This window comes from Aulonocara stuartgranti (assembly GCF_965226115.1).
Source record: "Aulonocara stuartgranti genome assembly, chromosome: 11".
Lineage (NCBI taxonomy): Eukaryota > Metazoa > Chordata > Actinopteri > Cichliformes > Cichlidae > Aulonocara > Aulonocara stuartgranti.
In genome coordinates this window covers 2,621,252-2,646,460 of record NC_138947.1, presented here as the reverse complement: position 1 = coordinate 2,646,460, position 25,209 = coordinate 2,621,252, and the positions used below count along the sequence as shown (strand labels likewise).

Genomic DNA, 25,209 nt, shown 5'->3' with positions numbered 1-25,209 from the left:
ATTCTGGTATAAGTTTCTTGGTTGATAACTTCATTGTCTAGGAGCTCATCCAAAATGGGTGCGATGTTGCTCACTCTGTTGGTCAGCTGGACTCTGTGTTTGTCCACAAAATGCTTTCCTGGAGAAAAAAGGAAAGAAACGGCAAAAGTTTACGGTTGTTTATCATGTGAAAATTTTATTCACTTTATTCTCAGCTTTCATAACAAAATGCTTTAAAAAATTCGCACTTATTTCATAATTAAAATTCATTAAATGTTAAAAACACATTCGTTCCTTTTGGTCGACTATTTAAAAAGAACATAAATGACATCTTTCCTTTTTTCATCCAGACATTTAAAGATTATTGTATCTAGTTAATGTTGCAGTCTTCTCTTTTATTATCAGGAAATGAGGAGCTGCATGAGAGTGCATCTGCTTGGCAGTTTCAAGGCCTTGGGCACAAAGGTGAGAAGTAACGAAGTACAAATACAAATGTATTTTACCCGAGTCTTACTTTTTCTCACTACTTTTTACTTTTACTCCCTGCCTTTATAAACAAATATCTGTACTTTCTACTTCTTACATTTTCTAAACCGGCTCGTTACTTTTGCTTTAACGCATTTTAGTCGAGTTATTATTTCGTCACTGCCAGCCTCCAAACATCCAAACGATTTAAACCTGAAGAGAAACACATGGTAGGCGGTCCTGTTCGATTATTATTCACCAGAGGATGGTGAATGATAAAAAGAGAAAGTGCGACTGCCTCCGTCAAGAGCCAAGAAAGAGATACAGACAAAGGCAGTTACAGGGAGGCGAGTCTCTCCACCAGCAGCTTAAACTGATTTCTGGTGATTACTACTAGGGTAATACTCTACAGTAAAACAGACCCCAAACCTTTAAACCAGTCCAGTATCTCCTGTATAAGGGGTCATCTCAGCTCTAACACAACATAAATACTTATTATATATATGTAATATATGTAATTCTCTAACCTGCAACGTGGCCAGAAACTGGATGACACGTTTAATGTAAGAAAAATTGGAATATGGACGCTTGATGTCATTGTTTGATGCATCAGAGTTTAATAATGAGCTGTGTCATCTGATTAAACAGGTGTAGCCGTCATGTCTGAGATTTGGTTTCAGACCATTTCAATGCAATTTCAGAATAATGTTGAAAAATATGTTTTGAAATCTGGAATAAGCTACGTTCAACTGCGCCCTGCCATACGGGGTCACTGCAGATGTTTGATTTGGCAGTTTTACAGCCGATACCCTTCCTGACATAACACAAAGGGGGATTTGTGCCTCTGACTGGAATCAAACCAGCATCCTTTCCTCTCCAAGTAAACCATACTTCTGTTCTATGGAGCTCTTTTCTAAAACCTTTCTGTAATAAATGGTGCCATTTTGTTTCTTATCACAAGCTGATACCTAACAGCATCAGCTCCAGATCATCCTGTCTGTCTGTGCTAGTTTGTTCTTTGTCCCTCCTTCAGTTTTCCTTTACTAATGTTAAAACACACCATGTCTGAAGTTATTTCCTTGACCAAGGTTCTTATAACCTTGACAAAGAACCTTGGTCAAGGTTATATGTAACATATAACCTTGACCATCACTGGTAACTTTGACCTTGGACGCTAACAATGAAGGTTAAGGTCAAACCATAATCAAGTAAAAAAACAAAAATCCATATCCAGTAATACGACATGTGAGCAGCATGGAAGGAGATGTGCAACACACTGTTTATTTTTCAGTTCACAATGATGCCATAAAGTTTTGAAGGCTTATAGAAGCCAAAGATTTCAGCCAATTCTGCTCCAATCACATGGGTGAAGATGATCAAATACACCATCTTAGTATGCAATACTTCAAGGTCAAAGGTCAGGGTCATGCCATACAGGACAAAGCTTCAGTTTCAATTTAATCATCTCTAAAATTTAAAGCAACATCTTAGTCATAAGCACAGTTAGTATTGATCAGTTTTCTGTTTCATTATATAAAACTCAGTTAATATTGATGAACCTACCAGCCGACTGAGAGCTGACAGCAGCTGCTCCCACTGAGGATCCTGCAGCTGTTAAAAACAACAAGGAAAGTTTTTAATTTCTTAACAAATGTTCAAACTTTTAAACTTTCATTATGCTAGCAAACTGAAACATTAGAGACTCAGTGCCACCAAATTAAAACAATTAAATAACTACACCAAAGAATATTCCACTAAACTCTGGTCTACTAAAAAAAAAAGAAAAAAAAAGAAAAAAAAAGAAAACAGTTTATAACAGTTTGTGCGCTCACTGTCAGAAATGTCAAACATCTGAAAGTCTTCCTTCATGTCCTCTTACCGATGCAGATCCAGTGTGGCAGGTGAACTTCATTTAACTTCCCAGCAGTGACTGTGACGTCCATCAGAGGACCTGCAGGCATGTATTGTCTGCTCTCCATCCTCTCCATGTGTCCCTCCCAAGATCTAAACTGGTACTGAAAGCTGGTCTTTCCCTTACAGACCCAGCGCAAGCCCGACACTCTGCATTCAAAGTGTCCTGCTGCAGACTGAAGGCTGAAACAGGAATTAAATACACACTCATGAAGGAACAACAGAGTGAATGGAAACACAGAGAGTAGTCGTGTGAATCGGATGCAAAATGAAGAATTTCCTCTGGGAATAAATCCAAAGCTGAACTGTTTCCTGTAGTTCCAGTTTGCTGTGCTGCAGCATTCAGGAAGTTGATTTACCTGTAAGTTGGAGCCTCGTCTGCATCTGTACTGTTCACCTCAGGTTCAAGTTTAGTCCAATCACTGCAGTCCTGCTGCAGAGGACAGTCTCTTTAGTCAATAAGTACACATGTTTATAAAGAAAGAAACTTTAGCAATAAATGGATGAATGGAAGGGATTACCGTCAGGCTCTGACAACCTTCAAGCTCTGAACTTCTTTCAGTTTTTCGTCCTTGTTGAGACACAAAGAATTCAAATGAATGATGTTATGCTGACATATAAAATCATCCTCTAACTGTCCACATGTTTGCTGTTTGATCACTTTATGCTGTGCAGTGCTGCTTCAACATCAGAACAACATGTTCAGCAGGACGTGCAGCTGAGTGACGTCTAAGATGATCAAAAGCTGATGAATCCAAATATTCTCACCAGTGATGTCAGAACAAGACAGAGACAGAGAGAAAGGTTGGATTCAGCTCTGATCATTTATGCAAAGTTACTTTTGGACGTCTGTTGTGTTTCCTGTTTATTTTAATGTTTGTTGATTAGAAGTTGTTTAAACAAGTTTATTGTAAATTATGAAAATCTGTTTATTAAACTTTGGTCTCACCTGAGCTGCTCTCTGACAGCCTCAGCATCAGATCAGGTCTGTTCATGTCTGTTAAAACCTCCATGGTCGCCTCCACAGACTGATGACCAAGTTTATCCACCATCAGATTCACAAGGTCTTCTGTCCTGTTTGGATACCAGTACCTCTCCATTTGTGGCAGGCTCATCTTAAAGCACGTGAACGGCAGCAACTGCTTGAATTTCTTTAGATCCTTTTGACTGAATTCATTCAGTGTTTCCAAGAGAATCTGTCTGACAGCTTCCTGTTCTTTTTCCTGTAAAACCAAAACAATGTATTAAGTTACTGTATAATATCTCTGTTGGACGATTTAAAGATTTATTTTTATTTAATTTCCAGAGAAACTGTAGTAGAAATATCAAATATTAATAAAAAAAAGATGTCTTCATTAATATTTATATTTTTTAGAATAATCACTGAAGAGACAGCTGGCGGTTTTGATATTTACTTCACTCTCTTTATGAACTGCAAAACTTCAAGTTTCATAAGAAAACATTATTTCATTTCTATCAATACTAAAAACTATTTTTTGTAAAAGCTGAGTTAAAGTCACACTCACTCTCTTCAACAGTGCAGCTCCATGTTCATCCACAGAGTGTTTCTCTGAGGAGGAAAGACATTTACCATCAACTCTGAGGATTCAAACATCATCACACATCCAAGTAGAATCAGCCTTCAGATGACACAGATGATTTAAAAGAGAAAATCATGTGAAACTAAATAAAATGACACAAGAACCCAACAAAGAAACCCTCCATCCTGTCCAACCAAAGTAACTGGGGGTTCCCAGCTGTGATAATGAGAGAGGGTACACCTGTCCACCTCAGGTTTTAAACAGACAGACAACCTTTCACACCCACATTTAATTTAGAACCAGCAATAAAGCCAACAAGCATGTGTTTGGACTGGAAACCAGAGCACTCTGAGGAAAAGCATGCAGGCACAGGGAGAACATGCAAACTCCACACAGAAAGGTTCCAGCCAACCAGGAGGCTCAAACACACAACCTTCATGCTGTGAGGACACAGTGCTAACCACTGCACCACCATGACACCAGCAACACAAAAACCTGTTGATGACACAGAGTTTACACTCATGCATGTTGGTCTTACCTCTGGATGCTGAGCTGCTCTCTGGTAACTTCTGCACCAGATCAGTTCTGTTCATGTGCATGAAAACTTCTCTGGTCACCTCCACAGACTGATGACCAAGTTCATCCACCATCAGATTCATTATATCTGCTCTGGTTAATGAGAGACTCAACCTGTCTGTATATGAGAAGAATGACAGATTCCTCCAAGGAAGGATCGTCTGCAGGATCCTCTTAAACTTCTTGAGCTCCTCATCACTCAAATCATTCAAAGTTTCTAAAAGCAGATGTTTAACAGCTGCCATTGTTGCCATCTGGAACAATAAACACAATCACGGGGTCACATATTTATTTAGCCAAACACAAGCATCTATTTACTAGTTGTGGTACGTTTATCAAAAAAATGAAGAAAATCTAAAACTGTGATCCACTTTTATGGGTTTGAATACTTTTTCTTTACAGGCTGCAGTTCTTCTCTCACTGTGCAGATAAAAACTGAAATATATCCATCAAGAATCTTTCCCTGATTTCACATTATCTTTCATTCTTTATTAATATTTGTAAGTAGAATAAAGTTTCCTGTTTAATCTGAAAGTGTTTGATGTTTTCAGATTTCTCTGTCCTGTTGAAGAGTCAGGACAAATGTACATGCTGACACTTCCTCAGCTCATCCTCAGTGGTAAAGACATCCTGACATTAGTGTTGCAGAAAATTACTGCTGAAGAAGTCAAACTGAATGAAGCTTCAGTTTGTCACAAACATCCAGCAGAAATCATGAGAAAATGAGTCAACATGAGAACTGATGATACTTTAGTCCTCTGACTTTCAGCCTGCTGTCTTGTACTGAATCAGAGATGTGACATGACTCACTTTGTGGATCAGTGCAGAGCGTCGTTCATCCACAGAGTGTTTCTCTGAGGAGAAAAGTGCTCAAAGTCACTCATGACAAACACATTTAACAACTAACTGACAATTATTCAGGAAATATGACTTTGGAAAAATGGACAATATGCAGAATTACACTGAAACCTCCTCAGCAATAATAAACAGTATGAAGGAGTCATTTTTACTCCTCCTCACAAAGTATTTGGATTTAATCTGGTCTCATTTTTATGTATTTATTGAAGTAGATTTTTCCAGAACAGCCATAAAATATGTTTTAAAGATGTGTTTTTTTGTCTTTATTACAAATATTATTTATAAAGTCAAAGAAGACTTTAGTCAGACGTTTATGAGACATGAAAACAGTTTTATGACTTTAATGAGTTTTGATTTTGTTGTCTTACTTCGAGGCAGTGAGCTGCAGTCTGACAGCCTCTGAGCCAGATCAGTCCTCTTCATCTCCTTTAAGACCTCCATGGTCTTCTCCACTGACTGTTGGCCGTAAGTCTGCACCATCAGAAACACTGTGTGCTGCAGGTCTGTCCTCATGTACCACATCCATGAGAAGTCTGAGTAATATTTGCGATGAATTTGTCGCAGGGTCCAGTTGAAGTCATGCAGCTCCGGCTCATTGAGACCATCCAGAGTTTCCAGCAGCAGCTCAATAACAGACTCCATCGTTTCTACCTGGAAAATTCAAAGAAAATGTTCATGAGATAAATGTGACATTTCTCACTTTCAGGTTTGTTTGTTTTCTCATCAACACTTTACAAATGTAGATGTGTTTAGATGACATCATCCATCACATAAGGTGATGATGTCATTGGTCATCTTTGTCACAATGATCACAAACAGCTGATTAACAATTATTCTGCTTCTGTTAACAAGTTCAGGACTTTTCTGACCTGCTGCAGACCTCCCTCACTGCACACGCTCAACTTATCAAACTTTGACTTTTCCAATCAAAATCAAATCATTTGTTTCTATTGAAGATTTCTATCCTGTGTTTATGAAATGAAAGCTGGATGATCTGAAGTCAGACAGATGTGACATGACTCACTTTGTGGATCAGTGCAGGCCAACGTTCATCCTCAGAGTGTTTCTCTGACAGAAAAGAAAGATTAAAAGCTTCATTCATGACTGATTTAACATCAGTGTTAATAATCAGACACTTTGAAATAACTGATGCTTTGATTTCATTCTGATGATCCTTGTAAGTTGGATTAATAACAACATTAAACTTGTTAACATGAAGTCATATTTGATGGGAAACTATCAACGTGTGAGGAAATGATCCAGTTCTGTTTCATTCAGTAATTCTTCTTCTTCATCTTCTTCATCTTCATATCAATGAGTGTATTTATTGATTCATGTGTTTTCTGGACACTGACCTTTCTCTGTTTCCTCCACATCAAATCCTTCAGCTGATGATCCTGCAGCTGCAACACATTGAATACAAACTGTAACTACATGACACAGACACTGTGTGTGTCCTTTATGTGTGCTCATCCTGAGTATAACACTGAGTCCTGACAATAAAAAGCTTTAATATTTCACTTTCAGCTGTGCTGACTGAAGGCAGGAGGAGGCCATAGTTACACAATCACAGAGAAATCACTGAAAAGACTTTGAATCATTTACCTCATACAGGTCGTCTGTCTCCATAGTGGAGTTTCAATCAAAGCTAACATAAAGATCCATTTACAACACAAGACTGATATTAATGAGCTCAAAATGCAAAAAACAAAGAAAAATATTTTCAAAGGAAAGAAGTTCAAAGAGCTTTAAAAGAACATTTACTAAAGAAAGTCACTGATTCAATAAGCTGAATATTTTTACTTTAAACATTGAAATATGAAAACAAATCTGTTTAATTTTACTGTGTTTGTACAACCTGAATGTGTTCATTTATCAACGTCTGTCCAAAATAAATCAGAGGAAACAAATTCTTTCATTTATAAATGATAATAAAGTTTATATTATGCAGTTCTTGTTGTGAGTTTCTCTGATTTAATTCTTTAAATTAATTTTTACTGTAAGGTGTAATATTATATTTAAAATCCTTCCACACACAAATGAATGATGTTATGCTGACATATAAAATCATCCTCTAACTGTCCACATGTTTGCTGTTTGATCACTTTATGCTGTGCAGTGCTGCTTCAACATCAGAACAACATGTTCAGCAGGACGTGCAGCTGAGTGACGTCTAAGATGATCAAAAGCTGATGAATTCAAATATTCTCACCAGTGATGTCAGAACAAGACAGAGACAGAGAGAAAGGTTGGATTCAGCTCTGATGATTTATGCAAAGTTACTTTTGTACGTCTGTTGTGTTTCCTGTTTATTTTAATGTTTGTTGATTAGAAGTTGTTTAAACAAGTTTATTGTAAATTATGAAAATCTGTTTATTAAACTTTGTTTGGTCTCACCTGAGCTGCTCTCTGACAGCCTCAGCATCAGATCAGGTCTGTTCATGTCTGTTAAAACCTCCATGGTCGCCTCCACAGACTGATGACCAAGTTTGAAACTTAGGCTGTATCCCAATTCAGGGTCTGCAGCCTTAAAGGCCGCATTTTAAGGCCGATTACGTCACAGCGATGCGACGAAGGCTGTCCCAATTCGAAGGCTGCTCGAAATGCGGCCCTCAAATGCGTCCTTCATTTCGATGAATTTTAAGGACGTGGCGGTGTAGACTTCGTGGCCCAACATATCCCAGAATGCATAGCGCGGCGGTGGGTGTGGATAATTTTGCCGAAAAAAAACAGCGGATGAGGGGCGCCCGAAGAGTAAACTTTAAGTACTGAATATTATGTCACTTATTTATGTGCAAATGTTTAATAACGAAGAACATTAAAACATTCCTGTTGGCCACATGTCGGCAAAGTTATGTGACATTAGTGACGTTTGTACTAACTTGGTTTTAAAGCCTTTACTTTAAAATATACGCCGTCCAATAGCTGAGCTTCATCTTACAGAGAATGATCAAAGCTCATGTAGAAAGAAACAAACAAATGAACAAAAGATTTTCTCCTTCATCTCTGTCAAACAAAGCTGTATGACACGCTTCCAGCTGTTAGTATCATGGTTGCTAGGCAACCTGGGCAGCGCAACGGAGGCTAGATCGTCCCATTTCACAAGCCTCGCACTTCCGGCCTTAGCGGTCTTTGAGTACGCGGCCCTTGAGGATCGTTGAGGCTGCGTACTTTAAGGCTGCAGACCCTGAATTGGGATACAGCCTCTAACTGCTTTGTGTGGGTGTGGTGTTCTCTCTCCGCCTCCTCTTGCTCCACCCTTTCTCGCTCCTCTATCCCCAGGACACAGCTGCTGTTCATTGGCCTCGTTCTCGTTTACACCCTGGGCCCAGTCAGCAATCACCTCTCTGAGGTCATATAAGCTGGGGATGAACTGGATGTGAGAGTGTGGTTTTCTCTGCTTTGTGATCTTGATGTGTGATTGTCCTGCCTGGAGTGTGGAGTTGTGGAAGCGGTGTAGCTGCTTCATGTGAGTAGTGTGGGCTTGTTGGCCTCAACACAGTAAAGCTAGCTGCTGCTAGTGACAGGGTGAGCTTGTGGGCCCCTGGAAGTGCCTCCTCGTGGTGTGGAGTTTTTTGTTTGGTTGTTGTGTTCTTTGTTTTTGCAACCTTTTTCTTTTTCTGGTGTTATTGGTAAAACGGCGTTGCCGGCTCTTTATGTTAAGGTTCTCTATAATAAAAACTACCTTATTTACTACACATTTTTGTCTGTTCTCCTTTCATTCTGTTCTGGACCCATTTGTTACCAGGCCCCACACACACACCCCTAGACCTTCATCGTGGGGATGTAACAAAAATAAATACATGATACATAATAAATGAAACAACTTTTCTCTGTCACAAAATGCCCAATCAGCAAATCCTGAATCCATCACTCTCTATGATCCAACAGCCAAGACTGACTCCAGACAAAGTGAAGGAAACTTTGCTGACAATCCGCTCACATCCAGGTGCTGACCACATCAGACCCTTCTTAATGATTCAGGCAGCCTTTCAAACATTTCCTGTCCAGCTGATTCTTAGTTTTGTGTTATGTAAATATAAGAATCCCAGCATCAGTGATATTAAATATGAACACTCTGAGATGTGGTCCACAGTAAGTAACCCTTAATAAGGACTGCCCCAGGTTGCAGATTTTGTTGCTCTGCATGATTTTGATGAGTTCACAGGAAGGTGAGCGAGACAGAGAAGTGTACACAGTGTGAACAATTAAAACTGAAGTTTTAATTGTCGGTCCTGAGGCTCAGAGAGAGAAACTCTTGTCTAAATTAGAGGCATTTTCACTATGTCCTTCGCTACAAGTGAAAAACCTGGGTGTTATTTTTGACTCTGAGCTTGGTTTTATCCCACATATTAAACATGTAACCAAAATTGGACTTTATCATCTAAAAAATATAGCCAGAGTCCGCCCTATTCTCTCTCGGGCCAACACGGAGATGCTGATGCATGCTTTCATTACCAGTCGCATTGATTACTGTAATGCCCTGCTCTCTGGTCTTCCTAAGAAGAATATTTCAACTTTACAACTCTTGCAAAACTCGGCAGCTCGTGTGCTGACGAAGACCAGAGGGCGGGCCCACATTACACCGGTTTTAGAATCGCTGCACTGGCTCCCCGTGTGTTTCAGGATCGATTTTAAAGTTCTTTTATTGGTTTTTAAATGTCTTAATGGTCTTGGGCCTTCCTATCTCTCAGATCTGCTTTTACCATACGAACCCTCGCGGACCCTGAGGTCCTCTGGTACTGGCCTTTTGATTGTCCCTAAAGTCAGGACACATACTCACGGAGAGGCAGCGTTTCAGTGGTATGGTCCTCGTCTGTGGAACAGCCTGCCGGAGGAGCTCAGGGCCGCAGAGAACGTACATGTTTTTAAGAACAGGCTCAAGACCCACCTTTTTAATTTAGCTTTTACTTAGCGTTTATTTATTTTATGCTTATTTATTCTATCCTGTTATTCTATTATTAATTTAGGATTTACCTAATATTTGTTTGATTTTATTCTTATTCATTTTTTAATCTTCTTATTCTATTTATATTTATATTGTATCCTGTTCTTATTTATTTTATCATTTTACCCTATATATATTGTATTGCGTCATATCTCCAGTGTTTCCTCGGAGGGCGCTCTCTGCACCGGGGCTGTTATTGACCGTGGCTGCTGGGTCTCTCGGGTCCTCTCAGCCTGGCTGGGGGGCTCCTTTGCCTCCCTCCTGCTGTGTGCCCAGCCTGGAGGCTGCGGTCTGTGACCGGCTCCCGGTGCAGACGGCTCCCTGTTATAGTGTTTCCTCACTTGGCTCATGCGAGCCCAGCCCAATTTTTACTCTTTAAGTGTGCGCGTGTGTGTATGTGTGTGTGTGTGGGTGGGGGGATATATGTGTATTGAGAGTGTGGGGAGTGAGTTGGAGGGTGGGGTGGGCTGCTTTTAACTATGTAAAGCACTTTGTGCTACATTTTCTCTGTATGAAAAGTGCTTTATAAATAAAGATTGATTGATTGATTGATTGAACACTTCAGTGCACCGTCTTGCTCCTCATCTTCTTCAGCCTCAGATTCAAACTCCACTCCAGTGTTTACTGTGGATCTTTCTGTAGAGTTTTATATCACATCTCTCCAACAGCTGCCACATTGCATGCAAGTATTGATGACATGATAAAACAGCCACAGACAGCTGTGAAATGTGTTGTTCTTGCAGAAGACTAAGGCTTACAGAGTTGCACCAGGAATGGTAATTTTTCTAGTACTGCTCATGTGATTAGGCAGAGGATCAATAGGGGGTCCACGACCTTCTTGGGGACATTCCCATAGGGCTTAAAATCTGGGACGCTCCACCAGTCGCTCTTAGAACTGAAGAAGCTTCTGAAACGTCTTCAAGAAACTGAAAGACGTCCAGATGCTTTTCTTTCAGAGCTCCTTAGAACACCTGCTGACACTTCCAGTTTCCTGAACATCGTCCCCATTAAGGATAAAACTCTATCCCACCTGTCTTCAGTCAAGTCAGGGACACCAGTTCAGTGCTGCAAACAATAGATATCTGAGAATATCTCAAACTGATCGTCCTCATGTCCACAGAGCCAGCAGCTTCATACAGAAAATGGCACTATGTGGTACAGTTCTATATTTGGTATTTTACCACAAGTTCTGTTGAATTCTTTAACATCTAAAAACATTCGTTAACTGGTGCTAAAAACTGGTGGTAAAAGTAGAACTGACTCGATTTATGCATTTTGACATCTGTCTAAAGAAAGAAATATAAGCAGGATTGAGTTTAGTGACTCGCTGCCACCGAGAGCTGAGAGACTGAGAGTTCCTCCTTTAGAATGAAAACTTGAAGACAGAACAAAGTATGTAAGCTAACGAAAAGTAAAATTGTGGCGGGAGAAAAGGTGTGATTGACTGTTCACTGTTCACATTATATAAAACTTAGTGAGAAGACAGAACAGGTAATATTGATGAACCTACCAGCCGACAGAAAGCTGACAGCAGCTGCTCCCACTGAGGATCCTGCAGCTCGGAGCTCATTAACGAGAAATTTCTCATTTGCCAAAAGGATTTGATGGAAGATGTCTTTGCAGGCTGCACCAGCTTTCAGGGGACCACTATAGAGCTCCCTCATCTTGTCCTGAGTGGTAGGCAGAGCTCTAATTTTGTCATATTGTTCTTGGTCGATAACTTCTTTGTCTAGGAGCTCATCCAAAATGGGTGCGATGTTGCTCACTCCCTGGATCAGCTGGACGCTGTGTTTATCCACAAAATGCTCTCCTGGAGAAAAAAGGAAAGAAACGACAATAAAAGTTTACGGTTGTTTATCATGTGAAAATTTTATTCACTTTATTCTCCGCTTTAATAACAAAATGCTTTAAAAAAAAAAATCACACTTATTTCATAATTAAAATTAATTAAATGTTAAAAATAGAACATAAATGATGTCTTTCACTTTTTTCAGCCAGACATTGAAACATTATTGTGTTTCCTGAATTTCCAAGTGAGATCATGACCCGGTCCATGGACTCATAACTTTGTTTTCCTTCTAAAATAAAACCAATATTTTTAAGATGTTTGTTTTACGTGATGTGCTTACATTGTAATCAGTTTGTAATCACATGAAGGCTTTGGTGGCCTCAGAATCTCATCTCTGATTTTTGCGGATGATGTGGTTCTGTTGGCTTCATCGGGTGGGGGCCTCCAGCTCGCACTGGAACGGTTCGCAGCCGAGTGTGAAGCAGCGGGAATGAGGATCAGCACCTCCAAATCTGAGGCCATGGTTCTCAGCCGGAAAAGGGTGGAGTGCCCACTCCGGGTCGGGGATGAGTTCCTGCCCCAAGTGGAGGAGTTCAAGTATCTCGGGGTCTTGTTCGCGACTGATGGGAGAAGGGAGCCGGAGATCGACAGACGGATTGGGGCTGCAGCTGCAGTAATGCGGACGCTGCACCGGTCCGTCGTGGTGAAGAGGGAGCTGAGTGTAAAAGCGAAGCTCTCAATTTACCGGTCGATCTACGTCCCTACCCTCACCTATGGCCACGAGCTGTGGGTAGTGACCGAAAGAACGAGATCGCGGATACAAGCGGTAGAAATGAGCTTCCTCCGAAGGGTGGCTGGCCTCTCCCTTAGGGATAGGGTGAGAAGTTCGGCCATCCGGGAGGGGCTCAGAGTAGAGCAGCTGCTGCTCCACATCGAAAGGAGCCAGCTGAGGTGGTTCGGGCATCTGACAAGGATGCCCCCTGGGCGCCTCCTGGGTGAGGTGTTCCAGGCATGTCCCACCGGGAGGAGGCCCCGGGGCAGACCCAGGACACGCTGGAGAGATTATATCTCTCGGCTGGCCTGGGAACGCCTTGGTGTTCCCCCGGATAAGCTGGAGGAGGTGGCTGGGGAGAGGGAGGTCTGGGCCTCTTTGCTTAGGCTGCTGCCCCCGCGACCCGGCCTCGGATAAAGCGGATGAAGATGGATGGATGGATGGATGGATTTCCAAGAGTCAAGTTAATGTTGCAGTTTCCTCTTTTATTACAGAGAATCTAGTGAGCTGGTTTCGCTCGCTGCTGGATGCTTCATTCACATCTTTTAGCCGACTTTCAGAGGGTACTTCACGTGATCTTGGTTGTCAGCCATGGGGGGTCCAGGTTTTTTAGACAGACAGACCCATCATGATGAGCCCCCACAGATTTTTGTCTCAGCCCAGACCTGTCCTGGGTTTTTAGCAGCAGCACTCCTGACTTTGGGAATGGTTGCTTTAGTTGTTGTTTTTGGATTGTGCAGAACAGACTGTGGTGCTCATGGTCAAGGTTACATCAAGGGCAGCAAACACCAAATTAAATTTAAGGTAATGATACTGAATTCCACCTTAACAGCAGCTTCATTCTTCACACTAAAGAACACTGAGGCAATCGTTGATTCAGTGCCATATAAATAAAATTGAACTGATTGAATTGGAAATCAGCCATCACAGCTCATGGAACATCTGCTTATAAGCCTGCTGAGTTCAGTTGGCTAAATCCACAAATAGTAGCAGCGTCGGTCAGCTGATCATAACCTTTACACAGAAGCCACCTGTGCTCACAAGAGAAATTATTATGATTTATTTTTAAGTGATTTCTGTCCTCATGCTGCAGCACCACAGCCGAACTTAGGGTTTAGTGATGTGTCATTCACAAACGAGCCGACACAAAGAGCTCATTCTTTGTAGCAAATGACAAAAGCCGACTCTTCAGCCTCAACCACTCAGCCCTGCCGAGAATCCATGCAACCAGCAGCTTTGATGGGCACACCGTGTGACCAATGGCATGCAGGGACAGATAAGGATCAGACAGTTATGTGAATAAAGGAAGATGGCGAACAGTGTTACGGACCAGGTACTCAGAGCACCACAGAAAAGTGAAGAAACAAGCAAAAATGGAAAAGGAGCAGCATCTGGCTGCATTTCATTGATTTTGGAGACCAAACAGCTGAGTGCAGACTCTTTAAAATCAGGAGCTGGCTAAAATGATACTTCTTTTTAGACTGCAGGAACACCACAAAGCACGTCACCAAAATCTCAAAGACTTATTTTCATTTCTGTGCCTCACAGTGCACACATCTTTTTTTTTTCATTACTCTTGACCTCAAGCTAAGTTATAGTTTGAGTCAGGATCAGTTACAGGGAGAGGACTTCATGCTGCACCTACCGTCTGCCATTGTACATCCACCAGATGCTGCAGCTGGAACAAGCAGAGGGGAAAAACTATTGATTAATACTGATGATGATGTTTTACACTGATAGAATATAAACAACTTCCTTCTGTCCACAGGATGAAGGGCTGCTCAGATTTAAAACTGTGCACCTTATTTGTTTCCAGTTGGTTGAAAACAATAAACGATGGGCTGATGCACCAGAAAACATTAAAACCAACTAAATCATGGCTCTTCTTTAGGTTATTAATATTTGGCTCCACTGGACATACATAGATAACTTAATCCTGAAATGAGCTTATCTTTTCTTTTCTTTATTTTATTCGATCTATTGCTAATAAAACATTGCTAATAAAAACAGCACGCTGCCCTAGTAACCAATGTGCTGATTACAACTGTGAGAATAGCTGAGAAAATGTTCCCCCTTCAGACAGAAACCATGATATTTATTCAAAGGCTTCCTTTGATTAAAATCGTTTCAGCTTTCATTAGTTTCCAGCTTTTAAAATTAAAAACTGCAAATCTGCAGAAAACAACAACTCTGCACGTTATCCATTTTTCTTAAATACTGAGAATGTTATTCTCTGCATTTCTTTAGTTTTTTACGGCTTTTTTTCTGTTGTTTTTGTATTTTGGGACAATAAAGACGAGTTTCCACTCTTGAAGTTCTATAGTCAAAGCACACGGCACAATAATTTAGACTAAATTTTAAGCTCATACTACGTCATTTTGATAAACAATACGGAACTCACCGTCACTGGAACCACGTTTTGAGGACTGTCCACCTGTAGCGTTCTCTGCGGAAATGAGGAAGACACAGAGTTTGATGTGTGATGAATGTGTGATGGTGCTAAGAGCAGTAATATTAAAATACCATACATGGGTGTAATGTTACAGGCATTAAAGAACTATTGGAGGTTAAACGCAGTGACCCTCACAGCCGTCACGTATAATGGCTTCAGCTCCACATTTATACAGAAGAATGAAGCAGCTCCATCAGCACATTATATATGATTGTTATTACACAAGAAGTCAAGACTTTCATTTGTAATGTGAAACTGGAGCTGTGGAGCTGAACCTCTTAGCCGCGGAGACCTACGCTTTTTAATTTCATTTTTATTATTTAGCTTTCTCTCTCTCATAAACCTGCACCTTATTCCACAACGTTTTTCTTCATCCGAGGTCTTTAATCCTGTCAAACCGCACGACATCTGCAGTCAGAGGCAGTGAAAATGATCAATCAGCGGAAGCAACATCTGGAACACTGTGGAATCACACTGGGGACAAATATAAGCTGAAACACCGTCGTGGAAATACGTTGTAGGCAACTCGCACAAATTCGCCAAACTGCGTTTTAAAACTGCGATTTGGGAACAAAATGTTCTCGGACGGTGTAAGGATCAGTGACTCTGTTAGCTGTTATAAACGGGGACTGGGGGGTAAAATCGAGAGGCTCTGAAGAAGAAAGTGAAACTGAAAGAAGAGCAAAGACGAGCGGGAAGTTTTTTGTTTATTTTGTTTTTTAAACATTTTTGCTTCCGTTTTAAACTTTATTTGTTGTACAGATGTGCGGATACGTCAGCGGTCCTTCCAGTAGTTGCTCATTATTAGGCGATCAGCCGTTAGGTTTCGCTCCGTACGATACAATAATCTAACACTCAGTCTTCAAACCCTGACACCGAGCTACCGCAGCGGTTTGTGTCGGGTTTAAAATATGAATCTAATCGCAGATTCTTACCTCTGCGCTGCTGTCGATTTGTTTCAGGATCTCCAGAACCACCGAAGCGCCTCCTCCGCGGTAAAGTCTGTGACCTTTAAACATAATTTAAAATCTTGTGCAGAAATTGTTCCCAGTGTTTTACCACTATATTTTTTTGAATGAATATTCTGATTTTCTGCCTCCCCCGTCCCTCCATAATGTACACTGCATTATTATTTGAATAAATCATTTGATAAAAATGAAGATTTTATTTCAAAGATTAAATTATAAAACGTTTTAATTAATCATCAAAATGAACAAGAAAAACGTGAGAGTTTAATTTTGGTTTATTTTTTTAAGGACAGTAAATCTTTGTCACTATGTTTCAAGTTACAATAAGATGATGACATTGAAAAACAGATTAATGAGGCTTTGGATGATTTATGGATAAAACTCATTCACAGCTTCACGGCCCCGAGGATTCATAGTAATGCGAAAGGTACCCCTCTGCGTCCTTATGAACGCTCAGGATTCTTAAACTTCTTAAACAGTGGGGCAAAAAAGTATAGTCAGCCACCGATTGTGCAAGTTCCCCCACCTAAAATGATGACAGAGGTCAGTAATTTGCACCAGAGGTACACTTCAACTGTGAGAGACAGAATGTGAAAAAAAACAAATGCATGAATTCACATGGTAGGATTTGTAAAGAATTTATTCGTAAATCAGGGTGGAAAATAAGTATTTGGTCAATCCGGTTGTTCAGTCTGACGTCACTAGCCGTGTCTGGGTCTAAACTCCGCTGCAGGTCCATATATCAAACGATCACTATGGCATTACTGAGAGTTGAAAAACTGTCTAAAGTCTTTCATCTTTAATAAAATGATCAGCGTTCTGCTCTACCAGGTGTAACAATTGAGTTTAACATCCAGGCATCCATGAAAACGGAATTTATGACATTTAACGGAGTTAGAAGTTAGCAGGAAGTTAGCTCGCTAGCTTCTATCTAAATACAATATAGCATGTCCTGACTGCGGGGTTTTGGAAACAAATTAAAACGTACAGCTCTGTTATCACTTCCAGCATAAATGAAGACAGAAAACTAAACAGCAGTGACGTTTGCAGGGTTACTGAAGTTTGGCTAGCTGGTATATAATGATGTGCTACGTGACCGCTAGCGACACAGCTATGTTAGCATAATATAAACAAGCTAACTTTTTTTCCACTCGATAAAAGTTACCGTGAGTGTTCTCGGTGGTCAGGAACAAATGTAATCGCATGGCAGGATGCTGTAAAAGGACCAAACTTCAGCCAGGAGAACAACTGAGATAATCCATCTACAATACGAGGTTAGTCATTCATATACTGCTGCATGGGCTGGGCTGTAGTTACATCCTAAGGTTTTAAAAACTGAGCTTAAATAAATGATTAGTGGTAATAAAAGCCGAGAGAGGTCAACAGGGATCACCGACTGTTTTAGGAGCTTTTTGAGATCAAATAGAAGAAAATACATAACATTAAACATGTTAACAACACAAAAGCCATATTAAACGCAGACTACTTTAGACCCGGAAGTAGGATTCGTCGCGTCATCACTGAACAACCGGATAACAAAAATACAACTCAATACTTTGTAACATAACCTTTGTTGGCAATAGTTGGGTTGCGGTCACGTGGTTCTGATGACGTGCGGAGGCAGCGCGATTTTTGAGTGGAGGGCGGAAGTAAACATGGAGGACACTGTGGAGAGTCAGGAGAGCAGCTATTGTGCAACTTTAGACCCCGTTTCTCGGGAGAGATATAAACAGATAGTTAAAAAATATATCGGACGTGATCCGTATTCTTTGAAAATGTCCGAATACACCACAGAAGTAAAGGATTTGCCTACTATCGAGGCTGTGGATATCACCAACTACTTGGTCCTCCAGACTTCTTACTACACTAGGCAGCAAATGAAAGCTTTCAAGAGTCTGGAGGCGTACAATTTTTTTGTCAGCGGGTGGGTCCACAACCTTGGAACAAAACGTCTCCGTGATGGATACAGTTTGGTGTTTGCAAGGGTGAGTGTTTGTTCTTATATTGCTTTATCTTAAACACGCTAACAGTTAGCGGTAGCGGCTTTAACGTCAACAAACATGCCACATCCTTAGGACTTCGTTAGAGTGACAGTTGTTTGTTTCAAGGTAAACCATTCTCAGCCGTCTGTTGCATATCCAAAATCGCCTCTGCACATCGATGCTGTTCTGCCTTAAGCTTCATTCTTTTCTCTCGTTTGAGAACTGATTCCGATCTGGGTTTTCGTTCGTAGCCGAGATTGACCGTCGGAGCCCAGTCCTCCGACTCTTCGTCATCCAAAGCACTTGGGCAGCCTATAGTCCCAATCAAGTCAATATTAGACTACTAACTTAAAAGCACTAAGTAAACGAGAATTTAACGACAACCTAATGCTAATAAGTTCGTTTGCAAACATAACATTACCTCTGACGAAGTGGTCGCTGCAGACACGGGCATTGGCAGACTCTGCTCCTCCCGACTGTAAACGTAAATTTAAAATCCATTTTTTCCTACGTTTTTCGGTTAGAATTTTCCATTTTTCTCCTCTTCGTTGGGCTATTTTTGGTACCCTAAAATACCGTTTATCAGTTTCTCTGGTCGACCTACTGGAGCATCCGTAAACACAACAGGACATAGGCATTTTGCGTACTGTCTGTCTGTGATTTTGCGCTTATCTTTTTCACTTCCGACCGCCAGTCAAATTTCGCGCTTTACGTCGACGTCACGTCTACGTCAAATGAAACCTAGCTATAACAGAGGTCAAACGTTTACTATAGGTCTTTACCAGGTTTGCACACACAGTGTAGACAAAAGGTGGAAACGCAAGGTAGGTGAGCGTGCAACGTAAAGTTTGAATTGAGTGCGAATCGAAGCGGGTGCTCACCAATCATTAAAAGTAACAAAGTCATTGAACACATTTATACAGTTACCGTTACGTTTATCAATCATATATCACAGATTTACAGTTTTTTTGTAGTACTATGCTAAAAAGCAACTACAGAGTGAAAGTCTGGGTCAAGCGCCGAGGCGACGGCAAGAACAAAGGAACCCTCGAAGCGTTAAAGCTAGCTTTGTAAGGGAATATAACGTAAAAGTATGAAACGAAAATGTTTTCTTTGTTGATAGACTTTGTTCGCAGTGCAATTTACTTGTTGCCGGATTGTATGATGAAAGTAGACACGATTTCGGGCTCCCACATTTTTTCCGAAACTTTACATTAACCAGTTTGTTTGTTTTTTTACTGTTATTCAAATGCGACCGTGGAAATAACGAATAGAAGAAAATTCATTCATTCTTACCTTATACTAATCGTGGTGCAGGCCAGTGCAATGCATGAACTGATGCCTTCTCCGGTCAATTCCGCTGAGAGTAAACCGAATGTCCCGCTCTACTGTACAAGACAATGGTTACCTGGAGGGATGTACCACTGAGAGGGGTGCTATGGAATAGTCCAAGTGGTTGCAGCTTCAATTTCCCGCTCAACCATAAATCATTGGTTTTTCAACGTGATTGTTGTCACCTTGTCAACTATAAATAGATCAACAATCAACGATGACAGAACAACAGTGAATCAATGTTATTTCAATGTCAGTGTCAGGTTTCATCAGCATTTCAGTGTTGTTTCTGTAGTATCAGGTAAATGTTAAACGGTAGGAACGTTTCTGCTGGGTTGTTGTTGTGGGGGGGATGAAAAATAATAAAGGACACTCATTGGAGTAATGGCGCGTCTCGTGTGTCTGTGAGTTATGCCTCCAGTCAAATAACATCCATAACCTCAAATAACGGAACATGGTGTCAGAAGACAACTGGAAACGTTAGTTGGGCATAAGTGGAAGGTTTCGGCGTCGGTGCCAGGTTAAAGGTCGGCCAGAGAGGAGCTGCACGAAAAGAGACGTGGCGTCATGAGTCAGTTTCAAGTCACCCCGCCGGAGAAGTTCACTTTTAGGTCCGACGACTGGACCAAATGGATAAAGCGTTTTGACAGATTTCGCATCGCGTCTGGATTGGAGACGCAAGCGGACGAAAATCAAGTGAACGCCCTTATCTACACTATGGGCGAGGAGGCAGAGGACATATTGGTATCCCTGCACCTGACTCCCGAAGAGGCGAGCGATTATGAGACCGTTAAAAGGAGGTTGGATGCTCACTTCGTAGCCCGAAGAAACATCATATTTGAGCGAGCGAAGTTTAACCAGCGCCAACAAGAGACGGGTGAGTCAGTTGACAACTTCCATACTGCACTGCATTGTGTGGAGCAGGGAAATTATTTTACTGCTATTGTTAAATAATTATCATCATTACCATTGCAGTATAATATAATCTGCAGTATGATCATTGCTCTAACAAAGTAACAGATAGCTTTAAGAAGGCCTTAAGATGTTATGCATGCAATTATTATGTTAACCTTGTATTCCAGATGCAGTTATAACTATTTTATACATATTGCATATCTGTGCTTGTTTTTAGGTTGAGTTGATGTTCAGGTTTATTAAAGGTCTTAAGCTTCACTGGTGTGTCCAGATGATCCATGCTGAGGGAAAACTAGAACATAGAAGGAACTGCAATACATGCTTACAAAACACTTATATCAGGTCATTTTATATTAAGGTTTCGTTAGAAGTTCTTGATTAAAACATTTATTTAGTAGATGCCATATCCATAGTTTCAGTTCGATTATTACATATACGAGAGTGGCTTCTGTCTCTCTGTCTGGTTAGAGGTCAGGAGCTAGTCGGCGAGGTGAAACAGGGTGCAATTGTGGTTAGCACACAGACACACACACACACACACTCAGTTAGAGAGAATCATTTATAGGGGAAAGTTTAATCATGTTTTGCTGGGGTTGCAAAAAGAGCAGTTTGTCGCAGAACTGCTGCTGAGGTGTCAAGATGACAAGCGAGCATCCGGCAGAAAATAGAAGACGATGTTCTTTTGAACTGTGTTAAAAGTCATTGTGGTTTTGATTTGATCTATGTATAAAATGTATCTGTGACGTTGAAGGGGCGTCATTAAAGTTAAGCCCTGACGGTATAAAATATCTGTGTATGCTTTGATTAAGTTGAAGATCAATTCCTGTTCTTCCCATGCGTGTATTCATTAAAATCATTGTTTGACCAAGAGCTTCTGGACCATGGTTGTTTGTACTCTCCTTCCTCAATTTTTGAACCTTAACAATTGTCTGGCAGAACATTGTGGATACGGGACTTTGCATGATGAAATGGTGCGAGACAGATTTGTCGTGGGTCTGAAAGACAAACGATTGTCAGAACAGCTACAAATGGATCCAGAACTAACGCTAGAGAAAGCGCTTAACAGAGCCCGACAAAGTGAGCTTGTAAAGAAGCAACAAGAGATGCTAAGCACTAACTTTAAAATGGATATTACCAACTCACAACTGAACCGCGTCCATGCTAAATGGCAAGAAGGGGCACGTCCCAAGCAACTGACACCGCTACATAAACAAACCACCGCCAAAACACAGAAAGAAAAAAAGACACAATGCAGAAGATGTGGAGACATAAAAGGTCACAATCTTCAACAATGCCCCGCGAGGGAAGCCGCATGTAATTACTGTACCGGGCTGTAATAGAGTGAATTGTTGCCCCCCAGTGGTAAAATACAGAAGTGCCCATTACAGGGCTAGTTCTTGGTTGACCAATATATAACAACAAAAAAGGGTAGTTTCTGCACGCTAAGAAAACAACAAGTTAGTGTGTGATGTCCTGCTGTTCAATAAAGGCACCTATCCACGTCCTTCTGTCCTGATCTTTTCAAAGAGCCTAACCCAGAATATCACAACTGGCGACGAGGATTCTAAAGATTTCCACAGCGTGACAGAGGCAGTAGAAGGGCTGTGTTCACATGTAAAGAAAAAGACAAACCAAGACGTTTTCTTCACGGCTGCAGCGGAACAGCTTTTGGTGAGCTAACATGGCGATGCATGTGGGTCGTGTTGAAGAGTATAATGAATCGAGAGAAGATTTTGAGTCATATTTGGAGCGGCTGGAGCAATGGATGTTGGCAAATGATGTTTCCGATGAGAAGAAAGTGTGCACGTTTCTCTCTGTGATTGGAGCAGATACATACAGGCTGCTAAAGAATCTTGTGTCTCCGAGGGTGCCGAGTACCATGGGATATGCAGCGCTGACTGGAGCGTTAAGTGCGCATTATAAGCCGACTCCAGTGGTGATAGCTGAGCGTTTTCGTTTTCAGAAACGTAACCAGAAAGAAGGGGAGGCAGTTTCTGACTATGTTGTCGCCCTGAGGCAGTTGTCAGCCACATGTGATTTTGGACAATATTTGGATGAGGCCCTGAGGGATCGTTTTGTTAGTGGGCTGCGTTCTGATGCCGTGCAGCGCAAGCTACTATTGGAAAAAGATCTTACATTTCTACGTGCATGTGAGATTGCCGTATCCATGGAACTCGCTTCAAAAAATACGATGGAGTTCTCAGGACGCCAGGACACTCACCACGTAAATGCCTTGACAAATGCTCCAAATTTTTTCAACAAAGGATGGAAAGGACAGAACAGGCAAGAGGGCAATAACAAGCCAAAGAACTGGAAGGGACCTAAAAAAAACACAGGAATGAAGCAACCATGTTATTGTTGTGGTGGAAAGCATTCAGCACGTGAGTGCAAATTTAAGAGTGAAAAGTGTCATGTTTGTGCAAAAATAGGACACATTGCACATGCTTGCAGGAATAAAAAATTCAGTCAGCAAACTCAGTATTTGGAAACTGAGGATGAATGCTCAAGTAGGAATGATGAAGCTGAACTTTTTGGAGTATATTCAATGTACTCCATCACCTCCAGTGAGAAGGGATACACAGTGGATGTTGCGCTTGGGAACAAGAACACCACCATGCTGCTGGATACAGGATCAGCAGTGTCGGTGGTATCAGACAAGTATTATCAGATGCATCTCACTCATTTCCCTATAAAACCAGCCAGTGGGCTAAAGCTCAAGTCCTACTCAGGCCAACACATTGTTGTGCGTGGATATATTATGTTACCAGTACAGTATGGGACTCAAAACATCACCCTACCACTGATCGTTGTTCAGGGAGACAGACCAGCTCTGATTGGACGAAACTGGTTAAAGAAACTACAGCTGAACTGGAAACAGATTTTCACAGTACACAAAGTACTGGTGCAGAAAGAAGCAAAGCCAGGAGTACTAGAAGTGATTCAGCGCCATCAGGCAGTGTTTTCGGATGACCAAGGCTGCATAAAGGGATTTAAAGCTAGAATCCACACTAAACCAAACACTGCACCAATTTTCTGTAAGCTCGCCCAGTTCCTTATGCACTAAAAGAAGCTGTGGAAAAGGAGCTGGACAGATTGGAAAAGGTGAAGGTTATTTCAAAGGTTGAGAAAAGTGAGTGGGCATCCCCTATTGTTACTGTGCCAAAAGCAGACAAAACGATTAGGATATGTGGTGACTACAAAGTCAGTGTCAACCAGTGTGTTGAAGAGGAAAGATATCCACTTCCTAATACGGAAGATTTGTTTGCTACTTTAGCTGGAGGAACATCCTTCAGTAAACTTGACCTTTCTCATGCCTATCAGCAGCTACAGTTGGATGAAGAATCAGAGAAGTATCTGGTCATCAACACACACAAAGGTCTCTATAAGTACAATTGCCTCAGCTATGGTGTTTCCAGTGCTCTGGCTCTTTTCCAGTCTGTGATGGATCAAATCCTTCAGGGGATGGAGCATGTGACCTGCTTTTTGGATGACATCCTCATCACTGCTTCATCTGAAAGGGATCATTTGAAGAGGTTGGAGGAAGTACTCACACGTCTGGAGAAGCATGGTGTCAGAGTGAAGCTTTCCAAGTGCCACTTTCTTCAGAGCAGTGTGGAGTACCTGGGACATCGTATTGACAGGGATGGTCTGCATCCTTTAGAGGAAAAGGTAGCAGCCATAGCAAATGCACCAGAACCAACAAACGTCACTGAACTGAAGTCCTTTCTTGGTCTTCTAAATTACTACAGTCGATTTTTGGACAATCCATCCACCATTCTTCAGCCTTTGCATAACCTGTTGAGAAAAGATGCTAAATGGATTTGGACCATGGAATGTGCAAAAGCATTCAGGGATGCAAAGAGTCTACTGCTGCAGAACAAAGTGTTGGTCCACTACAGCACAAATCTGCCATTGAAGTTAGCCTGCGATGCATCACCTTATGGATTGGGCGCAGTCATCTCTCATGTCATTGAAAATGGAGAGGAAAGGCCTGTGGCTTTCGCATCAAGAACATTAACTGAAGCTGAGCAAAAGTATGCCCAGATAGAAAAAGAGGCCCTTGCCATAATTTTTGGAGTAAAGAAATTCCATAAATATCTGTATGGAAGGAAATTCACCCTCATAAGATAAGATAAGATAAGATAACCTTTATTAGTCCCACACGTGGGAAATTTGTTTTAGCAGATCATAAGCCACTGCTGGCTATACTAGGGCCAAAGTCAGCTGTCCCAACACTCGCTGCACTAAGAATGCAACGCTGGGCTCTTATTCTAATGGCATACAACTATGACATTGAATATAGAAGATAGCTGAACATGCTAATGCAGATGCATTGTCACGTCTACCTCGGAATACGCCAGACAACATTGCAGAGGAGGGAAGTATCTTCTATTTCTCACATGTGGAAGAGCTACCAATAGTAGCTAAAGACATTGAGAGAACAACCATGAAGGATCCAATCCTCAGCAAGGTCTGGAGCTACACCATGAATGGGTGGCCGAGTTATATGCAAGACGAATCACTTAAGCCTTACTTTACACGCAGACACGAGCTGTCAGCAGAATAAGGATGTGTTCTGTAGCAGTCCCTCGGACCAAGGAATAAATAGAGAGAGCCTCGACGGGTGCAGTAATTTTTACTTTGAGATTCATTCAGAATCTAACAGTGCTGAGGTGCACCAATGCACAGTGAAAACTAAACAGAAACACAAAATACATTTT

At 41.2% G+C, this 25,209-nt stretch overlaps 1 protein-coding gene and 1 long non-coding RNA gene across 2 annotated transcripts in view; both read right to left on the bottom strand.

The window, feature by feature from the left end:
• Nucleotides 1-2,308: 2,308 nt before the first annotated feature.
• The window catches only part of LOC309717160 (uncharacterized protein), an 80,482-nt gene continuing 57,581 nt past the window's right edge, over nucleotides 2,309-25,209 (bottom strand). Inside the window, exons 23-33 of the mRNA XM_082551490.1 lie at nucleotides 11,789-11,836; nucleotides 6,686-6,733; nucleotides 6,355-6,398; nucleotides 5,699-5,981; nucleotides 5,283-5,326; nucleotides 4,435-4,726; nucleotides 3,882-3,925; nucleotides 3,305-3,578; nucleotides 2,877-2,926; nucleotides 2,715-2,788; nucleotides 2,309-2,538 (exon numbers count right to left, since the gene is read on the bottom strand). Of these exons, the coding sequence (XP_082407616.1) occupies nucleotides 2,310-2,538; nucleotides 2,715-2,788; nucleotides 2,877-2,926; nucleotides 3,305-3,578; nucleotides 3,882-3,925; nucleotides 4,435-4,726; nucleotides 5,283-5,326; nucleotides 5,699-5,981; nucleotides 6,355-6,398; nucleotides 6,686-6,733; nucleotides 11,789-11,836 (1,430 nt within the window). The 3' untranslated portion in view covers nucleotide 2,309. The remainder of the gene's footprint in view (nucleotides 2,539-2,714; nucleotides 2,789-2,876; nucleotides 2,927-3,304; nucleotides 3,579-3,881; nucleotides 3,926-4,434; nucleotides 4,727-5,282; nucleotides 5,327-5,698; nucleotides 5,982-6,354; nucleotides 6,399-6,685; nucleotides 6,734-11,788; nucleotides 11,837-25,209) is intronic.
• On the bottom strand, nucleotides 11,901-16,302 carry LOC309717176. Its single transcript, XR_014279641.1, has 4 exons — nucleotides 16,227-16,302; nucleotides 15,241-15,285; nucleotides 14,485-14,517; nucleotides 11,901-12,088 (listed from the first exon to the last, which is right to left on the bottom strand). It is a non-coding gene; the product is annotated as an uncharacterized lncRNA (long non-coding RNA).